The sequence below is a fragment of the Apium graveolens genome, chromosome 8, assembly GCF_009905375.1.
Source record: "Apium graveolens cultivar Ventura chromosome 8, ASM990537v1, whole genome shotgun sequence".
Classification (NCBI taxonomy): domain Eukaryota; kingdom Viridiplantae; phylum Streptophyta; class Magnoliopsida; order Apiales; family Apiaceae; genus Apium; species Apium graveolens.
Window position 1 is genome coordinate 61,056,680 of NC_133654.1, and position 15,670 is coordinate 61,072,349.

General features: G+C 36.0%; 1 protein-coding gene and 1 non-coding gene across 2 annotated transcripts; one reads left to right on the plus strand and one right to left on the minus strand.

Annotated features, from left to right (window-relative positions):
- The first annotated feature begins 2,321 nt into the window (after positions 1-2,321).
- Positions 2,322-2,428, plus strand: LOC141682062 (small nucleolar RNA R71). The gene has a single exon (XR_012559466.1). It is a non-coding gene; the product is annotated as a small nucleolar RNA R71 (small nucleolar RNA).
- A 6,248-nt stretch (positions 2,429-8,676) lies between these two features.
- LOC141677511 (cytochrome P450 710A11-like) lies at positions 8,677-10,601 on the minus strand. The gene has a single exon (XM_074483480.1). It carries the CDS (start codon positions 10,458-10,460, stop codon positions 8,952-8,954), a length of 1,509 nt encoding a protein of 502 aa, XP_074339581.1. The 5' UTR covers positions 10,461-10,601; the 3' UTR covers positions 8,677-8,951.
- Positions 10,602-15,670: the final 5,069 nt, after the last annotated feature.

Consider the following 15,670-nt stretch of genomic DNA (forward strand, 5'->3'; position numbering starts at 1 on the left):
ACTATATGAAATCACATAAAAATAAACAAATATGTCCTAAATGAACAATCATGCAAAAATATGAATGAACTAAACTAAACATGCAATATGAATCTATATGAATCTATATGGACACACACTACTAATCCTTACATTATCACCCCCAAACTTAAAATTTTCAATTTCCTCATTGAAGGTAATAATAAGGATTTTAGGCATACCTAATTAGCAGGAGAGTCACCCTCTTCGGGTGGAGGATCAGGTGGCCAATCAACCTCGCCACTTGTGTCTCGGAAAATAGTACCGAAAGCGTGTGTCAAATCTTCAGCAAAATGATGGTGAATGTCGTAAATGGCCTCCATACGCCTAATTACTCGCCTGTATTGCTCATCACTAAGACCAAACCTCAACTGTTTGTGGCACATGACAAGAACCCTCTGTAGGCACTAGAAGATCCGTCCAGCCACTCTCTACATCATCAAAAATATATCCCAACCCCTTATCATGGGGTGCACCTAAGAATGAATAAATCAAGTGATCTGGCTTTCGGTTGAGCTCAATTGTGGGATCTTCTTGAATAAATGGTTCAAAACGCTCCTGAGAAATTTTTAGCTCTGCTAACCCAAGAGAATTGAATGGCATATCCAACTTCCTCTTCCACGGAGGTGCATTCAAAACCTACAATTGCTTTACTTTAAAGCACTCCTCTTTAGCTGTGGGTAACTTTATTTCCGTGAACACATTAAAAGTGACCTTTTGATCATAAACCTTCATCGAAAGCTCTCCTTTTTGCACATCGATCATAGTTCGGCCTGTAGCCAAGAATGGTCTTCCCAAGATAATGGGAATCTTCTTATCTTCCTCGAAATCAAGAATTACAAAGTCAGCAAGAAAGATGAGTTTATCCACCTTGACCAAGACATCCTCCACTATACCTCGTGGATAAGCGATGAAACGGTCAGCTAGTTGCAATATCATGTATGTTGATTTCGGAACAGGCAGACCAAGCTTCTTGAAGATAGATAAGGGCATTAGATTGATGCTAGCTCTTAAATCACATAAACACTTGTCGAACGACAAGTTTCCGATGGTGCAAGGAATAGTGAAGCTTCCAGGATCTTTAAGCTTTGGAGGCAACTTCTGTTGCAGCACAGCACTGCATTCCTCCGTTAGAGCAACGGTCTCTAAGTCATCGAGCTTCACTTTCTGAGAGAGAATACCTTTCATAAACCTCGCATAGCTAGGCATCTGTTCAAGAGCTTCAGCGAAAGGTATGTTGATATGAAGTTTCTTGAACACCTTCAAAAACTTCTCAAACTGCTTATCTAGCTTTTTCTTCTGCAGCCTCTTAGGAAAAGGAGGTGGAGGATAGATCTGTTTCTCCCCTGTATTACCCTCAAGAGGAGTGTGTTCCACAGTAGTCTTTCTTGGTTCCACCTCTGCTTCCTTCTACTCTTCTTCTTCAGCCACAACTTCAGATTCTGGAACTTGAGACTTTTCAGGCTCTTCGTCTTGCTGAATTTGGGGGCTTGCAACCTTTCCAGACCTTAAGGTGATGGCGTTCACCTGTTCTTCAACTTCCCTCTTGCCTGGATTGGCTTTTGTATCACTAGGAAGTGTTCCTGGTGGTCGATTCAATAAGGCATTAGCAATTTGACCTATTTGGTTCTCCAGAGTCTTGATAGAAATAGCCTAGCTTTGGCATATAAGAGCCTGCTTTTGCACATAAGCCTCAACTCCTCCAATTCAGATTTTTCATTGAAGATAGACCTGCATCATAATTTTGTTGTTGAATTTAGAGTTGTTGTTTTGGTGCAATTTGTTGCTGAAAACCAGGAGGGTTGAATAGCTTATTTCCAAACTGCTGGAACGGCTGTTACATCGCATTCTGATTGTTGCTCCAGCTGAAGTTAAGATGATTTCAGTTGTCAGGATGATAAGTGTCTGGAACTGGTTGCTGCGATCTCTGAAAGTTGCTCACAAACTGATCTCATTCACTAGATATAGCGCATTGCTCTGTCACATGTGGACCTGCACACAGCTCACCAACACTAATTATCTACTTAACACCATAGTTAGCCAGATAATCGATCTTCATAAACAATGCCTTTGGTTGAGCAGTGATAGCCATAGCTGTATCCACTTCAAGAACTCCTGCTACCTTGCCCTGTGGACATCTCTGGGTTGGATACTGATATTCATTAGCAGCCATCAGTTCAATTAGATCATAAGCTTCATCATAGCTCTTCACCCATAATGCTCCGCCTGCTGCTGCATCGAGCATGAGTCTGGACTGGGCTCCCAACCCATTGTAAAAATAATTGATGATCATCCAATCAGGCATTCCATGATGAGGACACTTCCTAAGCATCTCCTTGTAGCGCTCCCAAGCTTCATATAAAGATTCTCCAGATTGCTGCGCAAATTGAGTAAGAGCATTCCTGATTGCAGCTGTCTTCGCCATAGGGAAGAATTTAGTAAGAAACTTCTGAGCAAGATCTTCCCAAGTAGTAATCGAACCAGCTGGTAGAGAGTGTAACCAGCTCTTAGCCTTGTCCCTCAGAGAGAATGGGAACAGTCTCAGCTTCACAACATTTTCAGAAACACCATTGAACCTGAAGGTGTCGCAGATCTCTATGAAATCCCTAATGTGTATACTGGGATCTTCCGTTGGAGAACCCCCAAACTGGACTGAAGTCTGTACCCATTGAATTATGCCAGGCTTGATCTCAAAGGTATTAGCTGTGATAGCTGGCCGGATAATGCTAGATTAAATGTCATTGATCTTGGGTTGAGAAAAATCCATCAAGGCTTTCGTTCGTGCTGCTGGATCTCCCATTATAATGAGTACCTGAAACACAAACAAATAAACCGTGAAAGTAAAAGAATCTGAGTCAGTGAACTTTAACAACCACTAATGACAAGCACATAAACTAAAAATTAACACCGAGTCCCCGACAGCGGCGCCAAAAACTTGTTAGGGTGAAAACACGCGCTAATATTCACGCTAGTTTACGCGTTTGCAAGTAGTATAAGATATAAATCAGATTCATTCCCACAGAGACTGGTTTAGGTTAAGTTCAATTTATGCACCTATGCACAATGTATGGTTATCGCTCAATGCTAAGACAAATAACAAATTGGGTTTTTATTAAACTAAGAGATTATACTAAATAACATTAACTAAGAGAATTGAGGTTAAATTAATATATATGACAATTATGGGTTCTAACTTCATTAAATACTTCATTCAATAGCCTTTTCGTTCTTAACCTTAGCATGTGATGGTGATGACACTAATCAGATAACACGAAACTGATAAACGCCAACTTTCGTTGTACGAGTACCATTCTACCAGACATCCACAAAAGAGATAGAAGCTAAATAGGCACCAATTATATTGAGACCCTATATGTCTATAGAATTTGACAACATAACGGTTTAAGCATAAGTTATCTATCTTGATTACATAGGGCAAGTAAAATGGTTAGAGTTACCCACTAATCATGCATACAATACATGAACCTATGCTAGCATGGCAAGTTCTAAACCTCTATATTCATTGTCACTTCAATAGAGATTAACACGCTATCTTATATGTTAGCTACGTACATAAGACGAATAAGCACAACCAATACTAGGATATCAATCAATCACCACACACCCAGATATCGAAATAATTAACTAATGAAATCCATAAGTAAATCCGCTAGAACCCCATAACAACGATTAGCCCATAATCGAACTCATCGTCACCATGGGTTCCAATGAAAGCATGGTATACAACAAGGTCTTAATAAACTGAATAATAATTAAAGTACGAATAAACTAGATCTAGGTTCAACAAGAACGAAAAGGCTATTGAATGAAGTAGTAATGAAGTTAGAATCCCATGTTTGTCATATATATTAATTCAACGTCAATTCTCTTAGTTAATGTTATTTAGTATAATCTCTTAGTTTAATCAAAACCCAATTTGTTATTTGTCTTAGCATTGAGCGATAATCATACATTGTTGCATAGGTGCATAAATTGAACTTAACCTAAACCAGTCTATGTGGGAATGAATCTAATTTATATCTTATACTACTTGTGACTCGTTGCTCACGACTGTCTTCCTCATACTCTCTTCCACCTTGATGTACTTCTCTGCCCTATCTTGGAGCTGTAACATGCTTTCAGGGGGCGTTTGGCCAAGGACATCTTAAAAAACTCATCCCTAGTTCCCTTTTGCAGTGCTATCATTGCTACCTTGTCATCAAGGTCAGGGACTTTTAAAGCTTCCTTTGTGAAACGATTCAGGTAGTCTCTTAAGGATTCCTTCGCCCCCTGCACAATGCTCATGAGGGATGCCGAACTTTTCTCATGCACTCTCCCACTGATGAATTGCTTAATAAAAGCCTGACTTAATTCTCTGAAGGATCCAATAGAGTTTGGGGGTAAACGACTATACCACTTTTGAGCCATACCCGACAGGGTTTGAGGAAAGGCCCGACACTTAATAGCGTCATTCACGGGCTGTAGCAATAGTGCATTAGAGAATGTCCTGACATGATTGGCGGGATCTCCAGTGCCATCATAAGCTTTGATAGTGGGCATCTTGAACTTCCTTGAGATATGGGCATTCGTTATTTCTTTAGTGAATGGTGGGGTAGGATCATCAGGATCTCCAAGGGGGAGAAGATTGCTTGGATCAGCCCTTGGGACAACAACCCTTCTCTGTATCGGACCATCCAGGTCTATGATACGGGGAGGATTCCTCCCCCTTGGGAGTAATGGGGGTCTGGTGTTCTGGTGTGACTCCAAGTCACGCTTCAGCCTTTGAATCTTAGCCTCATGAACCCTGATCTTTTCCTGCACTTCTTGGGAATTCGTCCCTTGGGTGCTCCTAGGACGTTGGCGACCATCAGCCATCGGCTCTTTGCCAGCACGCCTCCTTCTTGGGGCCACTTCATCATCTGAAGATTCGGAGTCTCTCTTTGTGTAAGGACCATAAAATTCCTGATCCTCAGGGATTCGAGCCAAACCTTGTATATAGGGGGCGATCGCCCTCGTGCTTCACTCCGGCCAGCATGTCCGCTTCTTCCAATCTCGGGGTAAAGGGGCATCCCATATGGGGGGTTAGTAGTCACAATAGTTGAATACTCATACCCAATGGGTCGAGAATTCACAGGTGCATGTAGTTGTTGAACTTGGGGATTCGTACCTTGAGTAGCCGAGGGAATCGTCCCTTGTGGCTGAGGTTCAGTTGCCCCTATCTGGGCTTCTCCTTGTGTGGCTGCATAAGTTGAATGAGGAGGTACCTCCACGGTTGACGAAATCACTTGGGTTGTCCCCGCTGGTATTCCTCCTTCAAGGGCTCTAACTGTTCTCCGTGTTCTCACCATGGTTGTTGTTTTGCTTTCCCACAGACGGCGCCAAATGTTATGGATTAAAAACTAAGGTATATAATTGTTGTGTTTATTACTAAGGAACGTGAGCTTCAAGGATCGATTTGACTGCTCTTGTGTTTCGTGACTCAATCTGCTTTAACAAGATGCCTACGTACCTTGCTGATTGCCAAGGATTAAGTCAAAAATGTAGGTTTGATTTGTGGGGTGAGGCGCCTTATATAGATGTTGGGAGTCTTTGAACTGGACTTGGTATAGGAGACTTGGTAGTCAAGTCTCAGAATTAGAATGGACTTTGGAGTCCTAAGTGGTAGGAAACTAATTCCTTATCCTTCTAGGTCCCTTGGAGGCTAATCTGCAAAGATTTATGTCCTTATTGGGACTCTTCTTAATAGCTGATTTTTCCCTTATTAATTAATTACGAAATTAATTAATATTCAGGGTTTTGGGCCTTCTTTGTTCCATCAGGCCCGATCTTGTCCATCGGGTCTGATCAATATGTTAACCTTTTTGGTCTGAATGTCATACATCTTCTTATTGGGCTTAGCAACCCAAATCATGTGTAATTAATGTAATATTTAATTACGTAATCAGGATTTATTTATCCCCTATCACTTGGGTTCTTACAAGTTGAATAAATGGACTCTTTTAAGAGCTTGCTGATGAAGGTGAATTCAGGGGCACCGCGATCCAAGGATGGAGAGCCCCTTCCTTCTAGCGCCAAATGATAACTCTTGGTGACGGGGCCGCTCCTTCGACGCCGTACCTGGATCTTTCGCCGCTATTGAGGTGTAGCTGTGGTGGGGTTCCTACAAAATAACACCGGAAGGGGGATTTTAGTCCCACGCCGCCTCCGGTGTGAGAGTAAGAACTCGCTTTTGGGGAAGATGAAGATAGATATGAATGAAGGGTTGATGTATGTGTATATGAGTGTGAGAGAGTGATTAACCCCAAAACCTCACCTTCTTAGGCTATTTATAGCCCAGGGGTAGGGTTTTGGGGTTGGTACCTTTAAATCGTAGTCATTAGTTCTGAGAGCGGAGGACACCTGCCTGGAGTGGATGCTTTACACGTGTTAGTGTGGGACTGGCTGAGGAATGTTCTGAGGATCCTCTAACACGTGCCCTGATTATTCCCATGAATGATGGATGACAGTTGTCCCCATCATGTGCTTGGGCAAGTGTCTCACGTACTGGGATTTATCAAGGTTGGGCTTACGGGACTGGGCCAGTCAGGACTGGTAGTGTGCAGGACTAGGCTGAGTTGGGAGTCCGGGACTAGTCCTTCCAGGAGCTATATGGGGTTAGGAGTCCGGGGCAAGGCCCTGCGGGAGCTATATGTACTAGTCCTTCCAGGAGTTATATGGAGTTAGGAGTCCGGGATAAGGCCCTGCAAGAGCTATATGTACTATCAAGTAGGACTCTTACTTTTTTCTTGTTCTTTTAGTTGTTCAACAATAAACCAAATTTCTGAATAAACACAAACAACACGTGTCCGTACGGGCAATACAAAATTATTGGACAAACGAATCAACTTGCAAAGCTAAAAATAAATTTACGATAAAATATAACAATCTTATAATAATAATTTATTATTATAAAGGTAAATTAATCATCTAACCCTATAAGAAAAAATGGAGTCACGCTAAAATGTTCCTACTTTATAATCATTCTACGGTCAAATGCTAAAATTTTGAAATCATACGCGGTGAAATACCAACATCAAGGTAAAGATTACGGATGGGCACCTGGCCATTTTGGGTTGGAGAGTGATATCACCGCCCCCGATCTCTGAATTTGCTATCTCTAAATCCCGAACATAGATTCTTTTCCTCCCCGCCTCGAACAGGGATCGCCGCAGATGATTCTGAATTTCTTTTTAAAAAATTGTTACATATTATATAACATATATATTCTTAACGGAAATTAATCCAATAATTCATAACTTATACATACATTAGTTTTATATCAAATTTTAGCTTCAATAATCAATTCAAATAAAAATTCGCTTGCAAATTAAATACACGGAAAAAAATATGTTTAGATTATATTTTAACACAATTTTTTTAGTATAATTATTGATTATTTTATAAGTATTATAATACTAAAAATCCTACCTATTTCTAGTAATTTATTGAAGGGTTTCATAAATATCCAAGTTTTACGAATATTTTGCAAAAATACTATCACTTTTCTAAAAAAATTTGCACAAATACATTCAACCATTTCTGCAACAACGGTATCAACTTGAATTTATAAAAAAATTGCAAAAATACGTTCCGTAAATTGGATTCATATTTACAACGTAAAATGCAACATAAAATGTAACACATAATGCATCAGAATTTAAACTAAACTGCAACATATTATACAATATTATACTTTTGTAAATATTTTCAAAGTAAAATAATATTTTTGCAAAGTTTTCGGGAGTTGGTAAAATTATACAGTAAATAATTTTAGAAAAATGTTTTTTTGATAAATTCACATAATTTATTTAATATAATATATAATATTATTATTGTATACGAAAAATCAGGGATTAGACCGAGAGACACTAATTTCTCGTCTCCGGCCCCGCCCTGAAAAATTCACCGATTACTCGACCCGAACGTGAGACGGGCAGAATGCCGGTCCCCAGTGAAGACAACGTGCAGTGTGTACACGTATAAAGGTACTCCATATGAGAGCTGCAATTCCAAAGCCGACAATTAATTTTTGACTAGAAAAAAGTGCTGTTTATTCTAACAAGGAGCATCAAATTCGAATACTGTCATCTCGTCGTTTCTACTAGGAAACATAGCGAAAATTGCATAATTCTAGGATTTCAATATCTCTGTCTGTCCTCCTCTGTTTTACTACGTTGTATCTGTCCGTTTACGAAGCTTCTGCATCTCGTGTCGCATCTTACGTATTCTCCTTCCTGTCCGACCATATACAATTTCAACATAAACGTATTTCAAAATTTCATCCTTCTTTTGGTTTTGTGACAAGATATAGCTTTAGAAAATGGACCAAAACTATGTCACTGTCTAAAGCTTGTTGATGGATCATTTCGTCGCACAACAAAAATGAAAATGTTGAATGTATCATAATTTTTCATTTCTTTTACGAAAAATATAGAAACATAAGTACTTTTATTTTTATTTTGATGATCATATATATGATCATGATTATAAAATTCAGAAATATATTGAGGTGCCGATTAGAAATATACTGATAAATCGGAAGAATAAATCAAAGTAAACGTAGATACATCAGATCAAATAATTATCTGTGAAACAAGTTTATTTAAAAATAGAAATGTGTATGCAATGATGTGATTATTATTGATCCAAACAAAGAAACCCACAAAAGGGTTGCAGCCACTACATGCAAATTTGGAAACATTTAACAATAAATCCTTTAAATTAAATATTCACACCCACAAATGAATACGAATACAAAACCAACATTCTTTAACCAACCCGACCCGACCCGACCCCATATGTTTCTTCCCAAATGGACCAAATCACCCCTAAAGGGATGAACATAACAACACTCCCTAATCACACCAATAATCCCAAATCCAAGGGTACAATCGTCATTTCAAATCCGGAAACCTTGTGCAACGTTGGGCTAGGAAAACTCTACAATCATCCTTGGGACAAATAGTTGGCACATAGTTGATCTCATCACAGCCGTCCGTTCTATCCCTTTTAAAATCAATCAACGATGTAAACATCGCAATAAACAAAACCAAATGGTTTATAGCATACCTCTGGCCAACACACTGATGGGCCCCAGCTCCGAATGCAAGAAAGTTACGCTTATAAACCTGATCTTCTTGCCTATCTGGCATGAACCGGTCCGGGTCGAACCGTTCCGGTTCAGGAAAGCCTTGAAACGATGACTCATAGACCGATGGAAACACAATAGCTCCTTTGGGAATTGTGTACTCTTTGGTCAACGGAAAATCCTCGCCGGCGATATGGGGAACCATCGTTGCCGGAGCTTTCAATCTAATCACCTCACGCGCCACCGCCTCAGTGTACTTCATTTCCCTCAGCTGCTCCGCCGTGATGTATTTTCCCGACTCCGGCGTCCAAATTCCGGCGACTTCCCGACGAACTTTTTCCAGGACATCCTGATGTGAATCGAGTAAAGTGACAGCCCAAAGTAATGACGATGTCGAAGCGTCTTGCGCTGCGAATAAAAAATCGAAAATGTGGCCACCGATTTCGAGATTACTCGAATGCGGTGGCGAATTTTCTCCAGCAGCTTTAATTTCACGGAGCGTCTCTTGCATCCAGAAATCAATTAAACAAGTTGGCTCCTCTCCGCTACTCATTTTTTTCTTACTCAGCTCAGCACAACCAGCCAGCGTTTCAATTAATCTGGAAACAGCGAGACGAGCATTCCTGAAGGCGAATCCTGGTAAGTCAATCGGAAGCTTCATCAATCCAACATTGAAGAAATTGTAATCGTAATTGAATCTTTCTTGTGCTTCCGGGCTCAAGTAAGGACCGACGAATACTTTCTGAGATGTTTCGAGATTCATGTCTCGACACATAATCCGAATCGGAATCGAATTCGATAAATTTCCCGAACTTAACCAGGATTTCAGGTGGTTAAGAATTATAGCTTGTTGAAGATGAGTGTAAGTCGATAAAGCCCGAGGAGTAAAATTCGGAGCAATACGACGTCGTAAATCTTTGTGATCTTGACCCATCATATAAATCAAATTATGTTCACCGAATAGTTTTTTCCCGAAAGGATGGCCAACGAGATGAAATGCATCAGGACGAACATTTGCGAAGATTTTATGGGAGAGATCGGTGTTACGAATGAAAACGATGAATTTGCCGATGATGTAATTAGCTGAAAGGCCATCAGGAGTGGATTTAGCGAGATCAGATTGAGTGTCCCAGAAATAAGTAGGGTGGCGTACCAGGGGAATGGCGTTACCAAGGAAAGGAAAGACTAGAGTCGGGCCTGGAAGAGTGGACTTTTTCTTCAAGTAAGTGATTTGTTCCAGAAATATCAGGAAGGTTAGGATGGAGAGAAGGTAGGGTGTGAGGGTGGTCAGTATTTCCCAAAATGAAACGTCCATTTTGGGAGAGATTCAGAGAGAGATTGGAGGAGAGAGAGATTACAGGGGAGAGAGAGTTAGAGAGATTATAGGGGAGAGAGATTAAATATGGGGCGGCGGGGGAAGGGGGGAAAATGCTGTGGGCTTAAGGACAGTTCACAGTTGTAAGTTGTAACACGTGAGTTGTGGACTAACGTATTTCGTTTTATCTCTCTGGTACTTTATCTCTACTATGAATTGTAATTGTCTTTGAATTCTTGTCTGGACGTGGACCATGTGTTACTATGTTCGATATCAATATCTTATACAGTCTCGACAAGATTTCATTACTCTATTTCATGTATCAATATCTGCAAGATTTTATTTTTTTGGCTGCAGATTTTAGTAAATCCTTATAACTTCTGTTTTTAGGAGTCATTAATTTTGATATTTGTAACTCCCAAACAACCGTTTTTAAATTTTACCCTACGTTGAAAGAAAGCTAGCAGTAATAACTATTATTCCATTCTAAATAATCTCTTTCATCTTATATTTTAAGGTAAACGAAAATAATAGCTGTACAAGCTATTTTGCAAAAGATAATTAAATTAAATATGAATATTATCTAGGATAAAGTTTAAAGAATAATAGGTTTAAATATCTTTTATACATTTTGAAATAATTATGAAAAATCTAAAACTACGTTAATTCGATAAGAAGGGAGTAATAATATAATCAAATTTAGAATGTGTGATTTAGCAAAAAAAAAAAACTGTTACTTTAATAACATAATCAAGTTTAGAATGTGAGATTTTGACAAAAATAATTATTAAATTTATATATATATTCAACGTCATTTTTTATCAATATATTTTTTATTTATGAGTTATTATTTTTATAAAAAGAATGCTACGCCTTGAACGAGAACTAAAATAATTTGATTCGGGAAGTGATATGAGTTTGAAATATGAATTGAATTAAGGTGGTACGGAGTTGTGCTATGATTTTTAGTATTATGTTATTGATTGAGTGATATGATTAATGTAAAATATTAATTTAAATATAATTAATAGTTAAATATATCTATGAATTATTAATTTAATTTTGTATTAAATATTTACGCGTAATTGTATAAAAAATAAAAATTTATTAAATTTATTTATGTATATTTTGTATCCACCTTCCTTATGTGTCAAAACCCATTTCTCCATTTCAAGTGAGATTGAAATTTTGGAACCAAATATCGGGCATAATTAATAGCCGAAACACTTGAATCAAACGACCTCAAATATGCATGCCTTCAAAAATTTGAGAATGTGACATATATGGTTTTGACAACAATTTCAAATAAGAAATGACATTGTCAAAAAATATGTATCAAAATAGATACCGAATGATAAATGACAAAATTTGATTCATATTGAATAAGTCTATTTTTAATAACAAAAAATTGTTTGTAATTTTAAAAATTGGGTTATAAATGATACTTATGTGAATGTTAGTTGTAATGTTATTAATTTCATAATTGGTATAGATTTGATTACTTGAGATGTTGTTGTAATATTTTTTTAATCGAAAAATTTGTATATTCTAGGTGTTAAGCGATCTGAAAACGAAACTGCTATTTATTTAACTTATTTTTTGTTTCGCAATCAAATTATATTTGACAGTTCGAAAATTTGTCGGTGTTTTAATGTTTTAACGAAATTTTTGCTTGTTTGTTAAAAAATATATAACAATATTTATTATGAAAAGCATATAATGTTCTCTCGCGTAAAGTGTCGCTAAATTAATTCGTGCACACACTAGCGTAGTTAAAATTTTATAATGGGCGTTTGCATTTTTAACATAAAATTAATATAAAAAAAGTATTAAATTAACCGCTAGTTTCATATTGATTAAATTTTGATATGAATAATCATTCTTGATCAGTTTGTATTGTATCTTTATTATTTGCTCCGTATTTTGTACTGTTTCTAGTAGAAAACAAATAAAATTCCATTTAAAGATTAAAAACATTCACTGTAATATTTTTTTTACCCAACTTCCGAGAACTAAAATGTTATCATTTCATAGTATCGAAATCATGCAAAATCTGTTTTTTATCTGTTACATAACAATAATATTTCATAAAAAATGACGCTAATTTTATTTGGAAAATGTTAACGATAGCCCTTAAGGCTGTGTTTAAGCATTAAAACACTTTTAGCTTTTAATATGTTAGAGGATTATAGCTGGACGAATGAACTTATCAATTAAATAAATGGCTACTAAATACATTTACTGCCCTATTAAAATGCATGTACTACTTATTTGAATCATCAATATCAATTGTTTTTATTAATTAAGTTTATATATCAAAATTTGGAAAATGTTAGATGTAAAAAATTGGTTTCCAATTTATTTACTAAATGCCATTGTCAAACTCTAATTTGCTATATACATATACAATGAACTATTTTATACTGTCAACATTATAAAATATTATTTTATAATTAACTATTTTATATTGTCACGTTAACCATGACATGTCATTTGCAAATAATTTTTATAATCATTTTTGTAACTCTAGCACTACTCATCAAATTTTATGATTTTTTATATCGAAATTATGTTCAAAAATTAAGAAAATTTTAAATCATATTTTGGCTATGTATAAATATTGCTCAAAGTTAAGATTTAAGATATTCAGTTTGATCAAATATATAAAATTATTTTTTTGATAAAATATGTTAGAAACATTTAACTACCTAAGGCGGGTCATTAGGGATAAACTCGTTACGTGTGTGTATACAAGAGAGAATGCATACATTTATTTTGCAAATACAGTTGAAAAGGTTCAGATAACAAGGAAATTATTAATTGCTTAAACACAGCCCCTAGGGCTATAGTTAACATTACCCATTTTATTTTAGTACTCCCTGTGACCGTTGACCTTTATTTTCGTACACTGGCACGTGCATTACTGTTCCTTGTTTTGTTCAACCAGAAACGCCGCTTCTCCGTCAGAACTTCTTATCTCTCTCGTTCCGGGAAAAAGAAGAGAAGACGAAAGTACATTATTTCCCTCGCTCCAAATTGTAGGTCTACTTTAGCTATTACACGCATAATTTTGTTAAATATTTTTTAAATTTTAATTTATGAATAAAAATTTAAATCTTAATTTTTATTCATAAAAAAATAAAATATAATTAATGGAGATATGTGGTCAATACACCATATATTATGTATAAAAGGCAAACTTGACAAATAAATTGAGACAGAAGAAACATTAATTATGAAATATTTAAATTGGTTACTAATATCGGGCTATTACGAAATTATTAGTTATTTAATTACCTATAAAATTGGGGAAGTGATAAAATGTATAAACTATTTTCTATTATTCAATCATACATTCTGATAATAATGTATTTGAGGGTGTGCATATATAGCTCAATGTTATTATATTATATCCTTATAAAATATATTCAATATATACATATAATATTTTCCTAATAGGAAGTAGTAAAAAAATTCTTAATTTGAAAATTAAAGATGATTAATTATAAAATTTAAAAGTATTAATCTCTTCTTTTTTAAAAAAAAAACTTTATTACTGTTACCTTAAAATATAAAGAATTTTTGATATTATTAATTAAAATAGTGAGCACAATAATATGAAATAATAATTATGTTAAATTTGCAAACAGCGTTGATGTATTGCGGTAGAGTTGGTTATACTAAATGTTGGTTGTATTTAAAAATGTTATTATTATTTAAAGTTGTTATAAATTTAATATTTTACTTTTATAAAAAAAATATGATATCGGAATTCACCCATTGTCTTGACTTCAACAAATATTATTGATATGTACAAATCTCGGAGATAGATGTACGTCGCCGTAATCAAGATCTATAATGATGATTTCTCGCTGAATAGTTAAATAAAGTGTTGTGGTTGTATTTTAATGGTGGTTGAAATTGCTTAGGGTTAATGGTAACTCATTTGCGCTCCCTCTTCCAACCGTTTACAATTTGCTTACGTAATTGTTGGAGAACAAGAAAAATTAACGAGTCTATATCTCTCATCCCGAGACAAGTAGGAAACCTACTAGAAACAGTTAACTATTAGTTTTGGAAATCACCCGATGAGACATAACTGTGAGGCCCTCAAACTCAGGGTTAGAAATGAGGACCCACAACACTAATATATTAATATAATATAACATCAGAAATAAATTAAATCCCGAAAGCCACAAGGTTCTAAACATGATAAACTATGAGATAAGAATACAGCTATCAACCAGAATATTTATTATTATACAATCCTTTTATAAATACATCCAAAATACGATTCCGACTTGAAATCGCCAGATAACCCAAAAGTATCTGAACCAACTATTACATTTCCCACAAACTATCATCGCTTTCTCGTACGGCATCTACCTGATCTAGCACCTGGAATCTGACGGTACGGAAATGACCGCCAGGAACACTCTTACGAGCGGTGTGCCTAAGTCTGACCATCTTCTTGATTAACTGTCAAAGTTAGATCAACACAAATAAATGAGCTAAAAGGCTCAGCAAGTAATTAATAAACAGTTCTAGATATCAAAATGATAATGGTATTCTTATTCTCGATAAACTATGTGGCAGTATCTTAACAATATTTAGGAGATGATTTCAAGATAGGAGTTCAAGGATTTTAAAATTCAAGCTCTGTATATATTCAATTTTCAAGATCAAGTGACAGGGTTCTCAAATGGGTTCTCACATCTTTAAGAAGTCTTTCAATATAATTCAATTTCAAATCGAAATGCAATGAATTGTGCTTATCGTACAATTTAAGAAAAATCTTTAACTTTCATTTTAATAATATAGAATCCTTGATTGGATTATCCATCTTTTATTTATAATACGGGTGATCAGTCCGTACTGACCTCCATCCGGTCATTAAGGTACCTATGACATTATTTCAGCCTATAATACTGGACTAGCCCCCTAGCCTCTTATGTGACAGGACTAGCCCAGTTAGCCTCTTACGTCTCTATCCAATCTTTAGGAATTCATTTAAAACCTTTATATTGGAAAATATAGAAGTTTTAAACTAAATTCTTTTTAACATTACCAGCATTTGAAATCATTTAGACTCTTTCAAGTCGAAAATCATTCTGAGGTTCAAGTCAAGAATTCAAGAGAAATAAGCAATTAGAAACGAAAGGTACGTAAGTTGGGGAAATGATCAATCATCAAGCATATGTATTATCAAG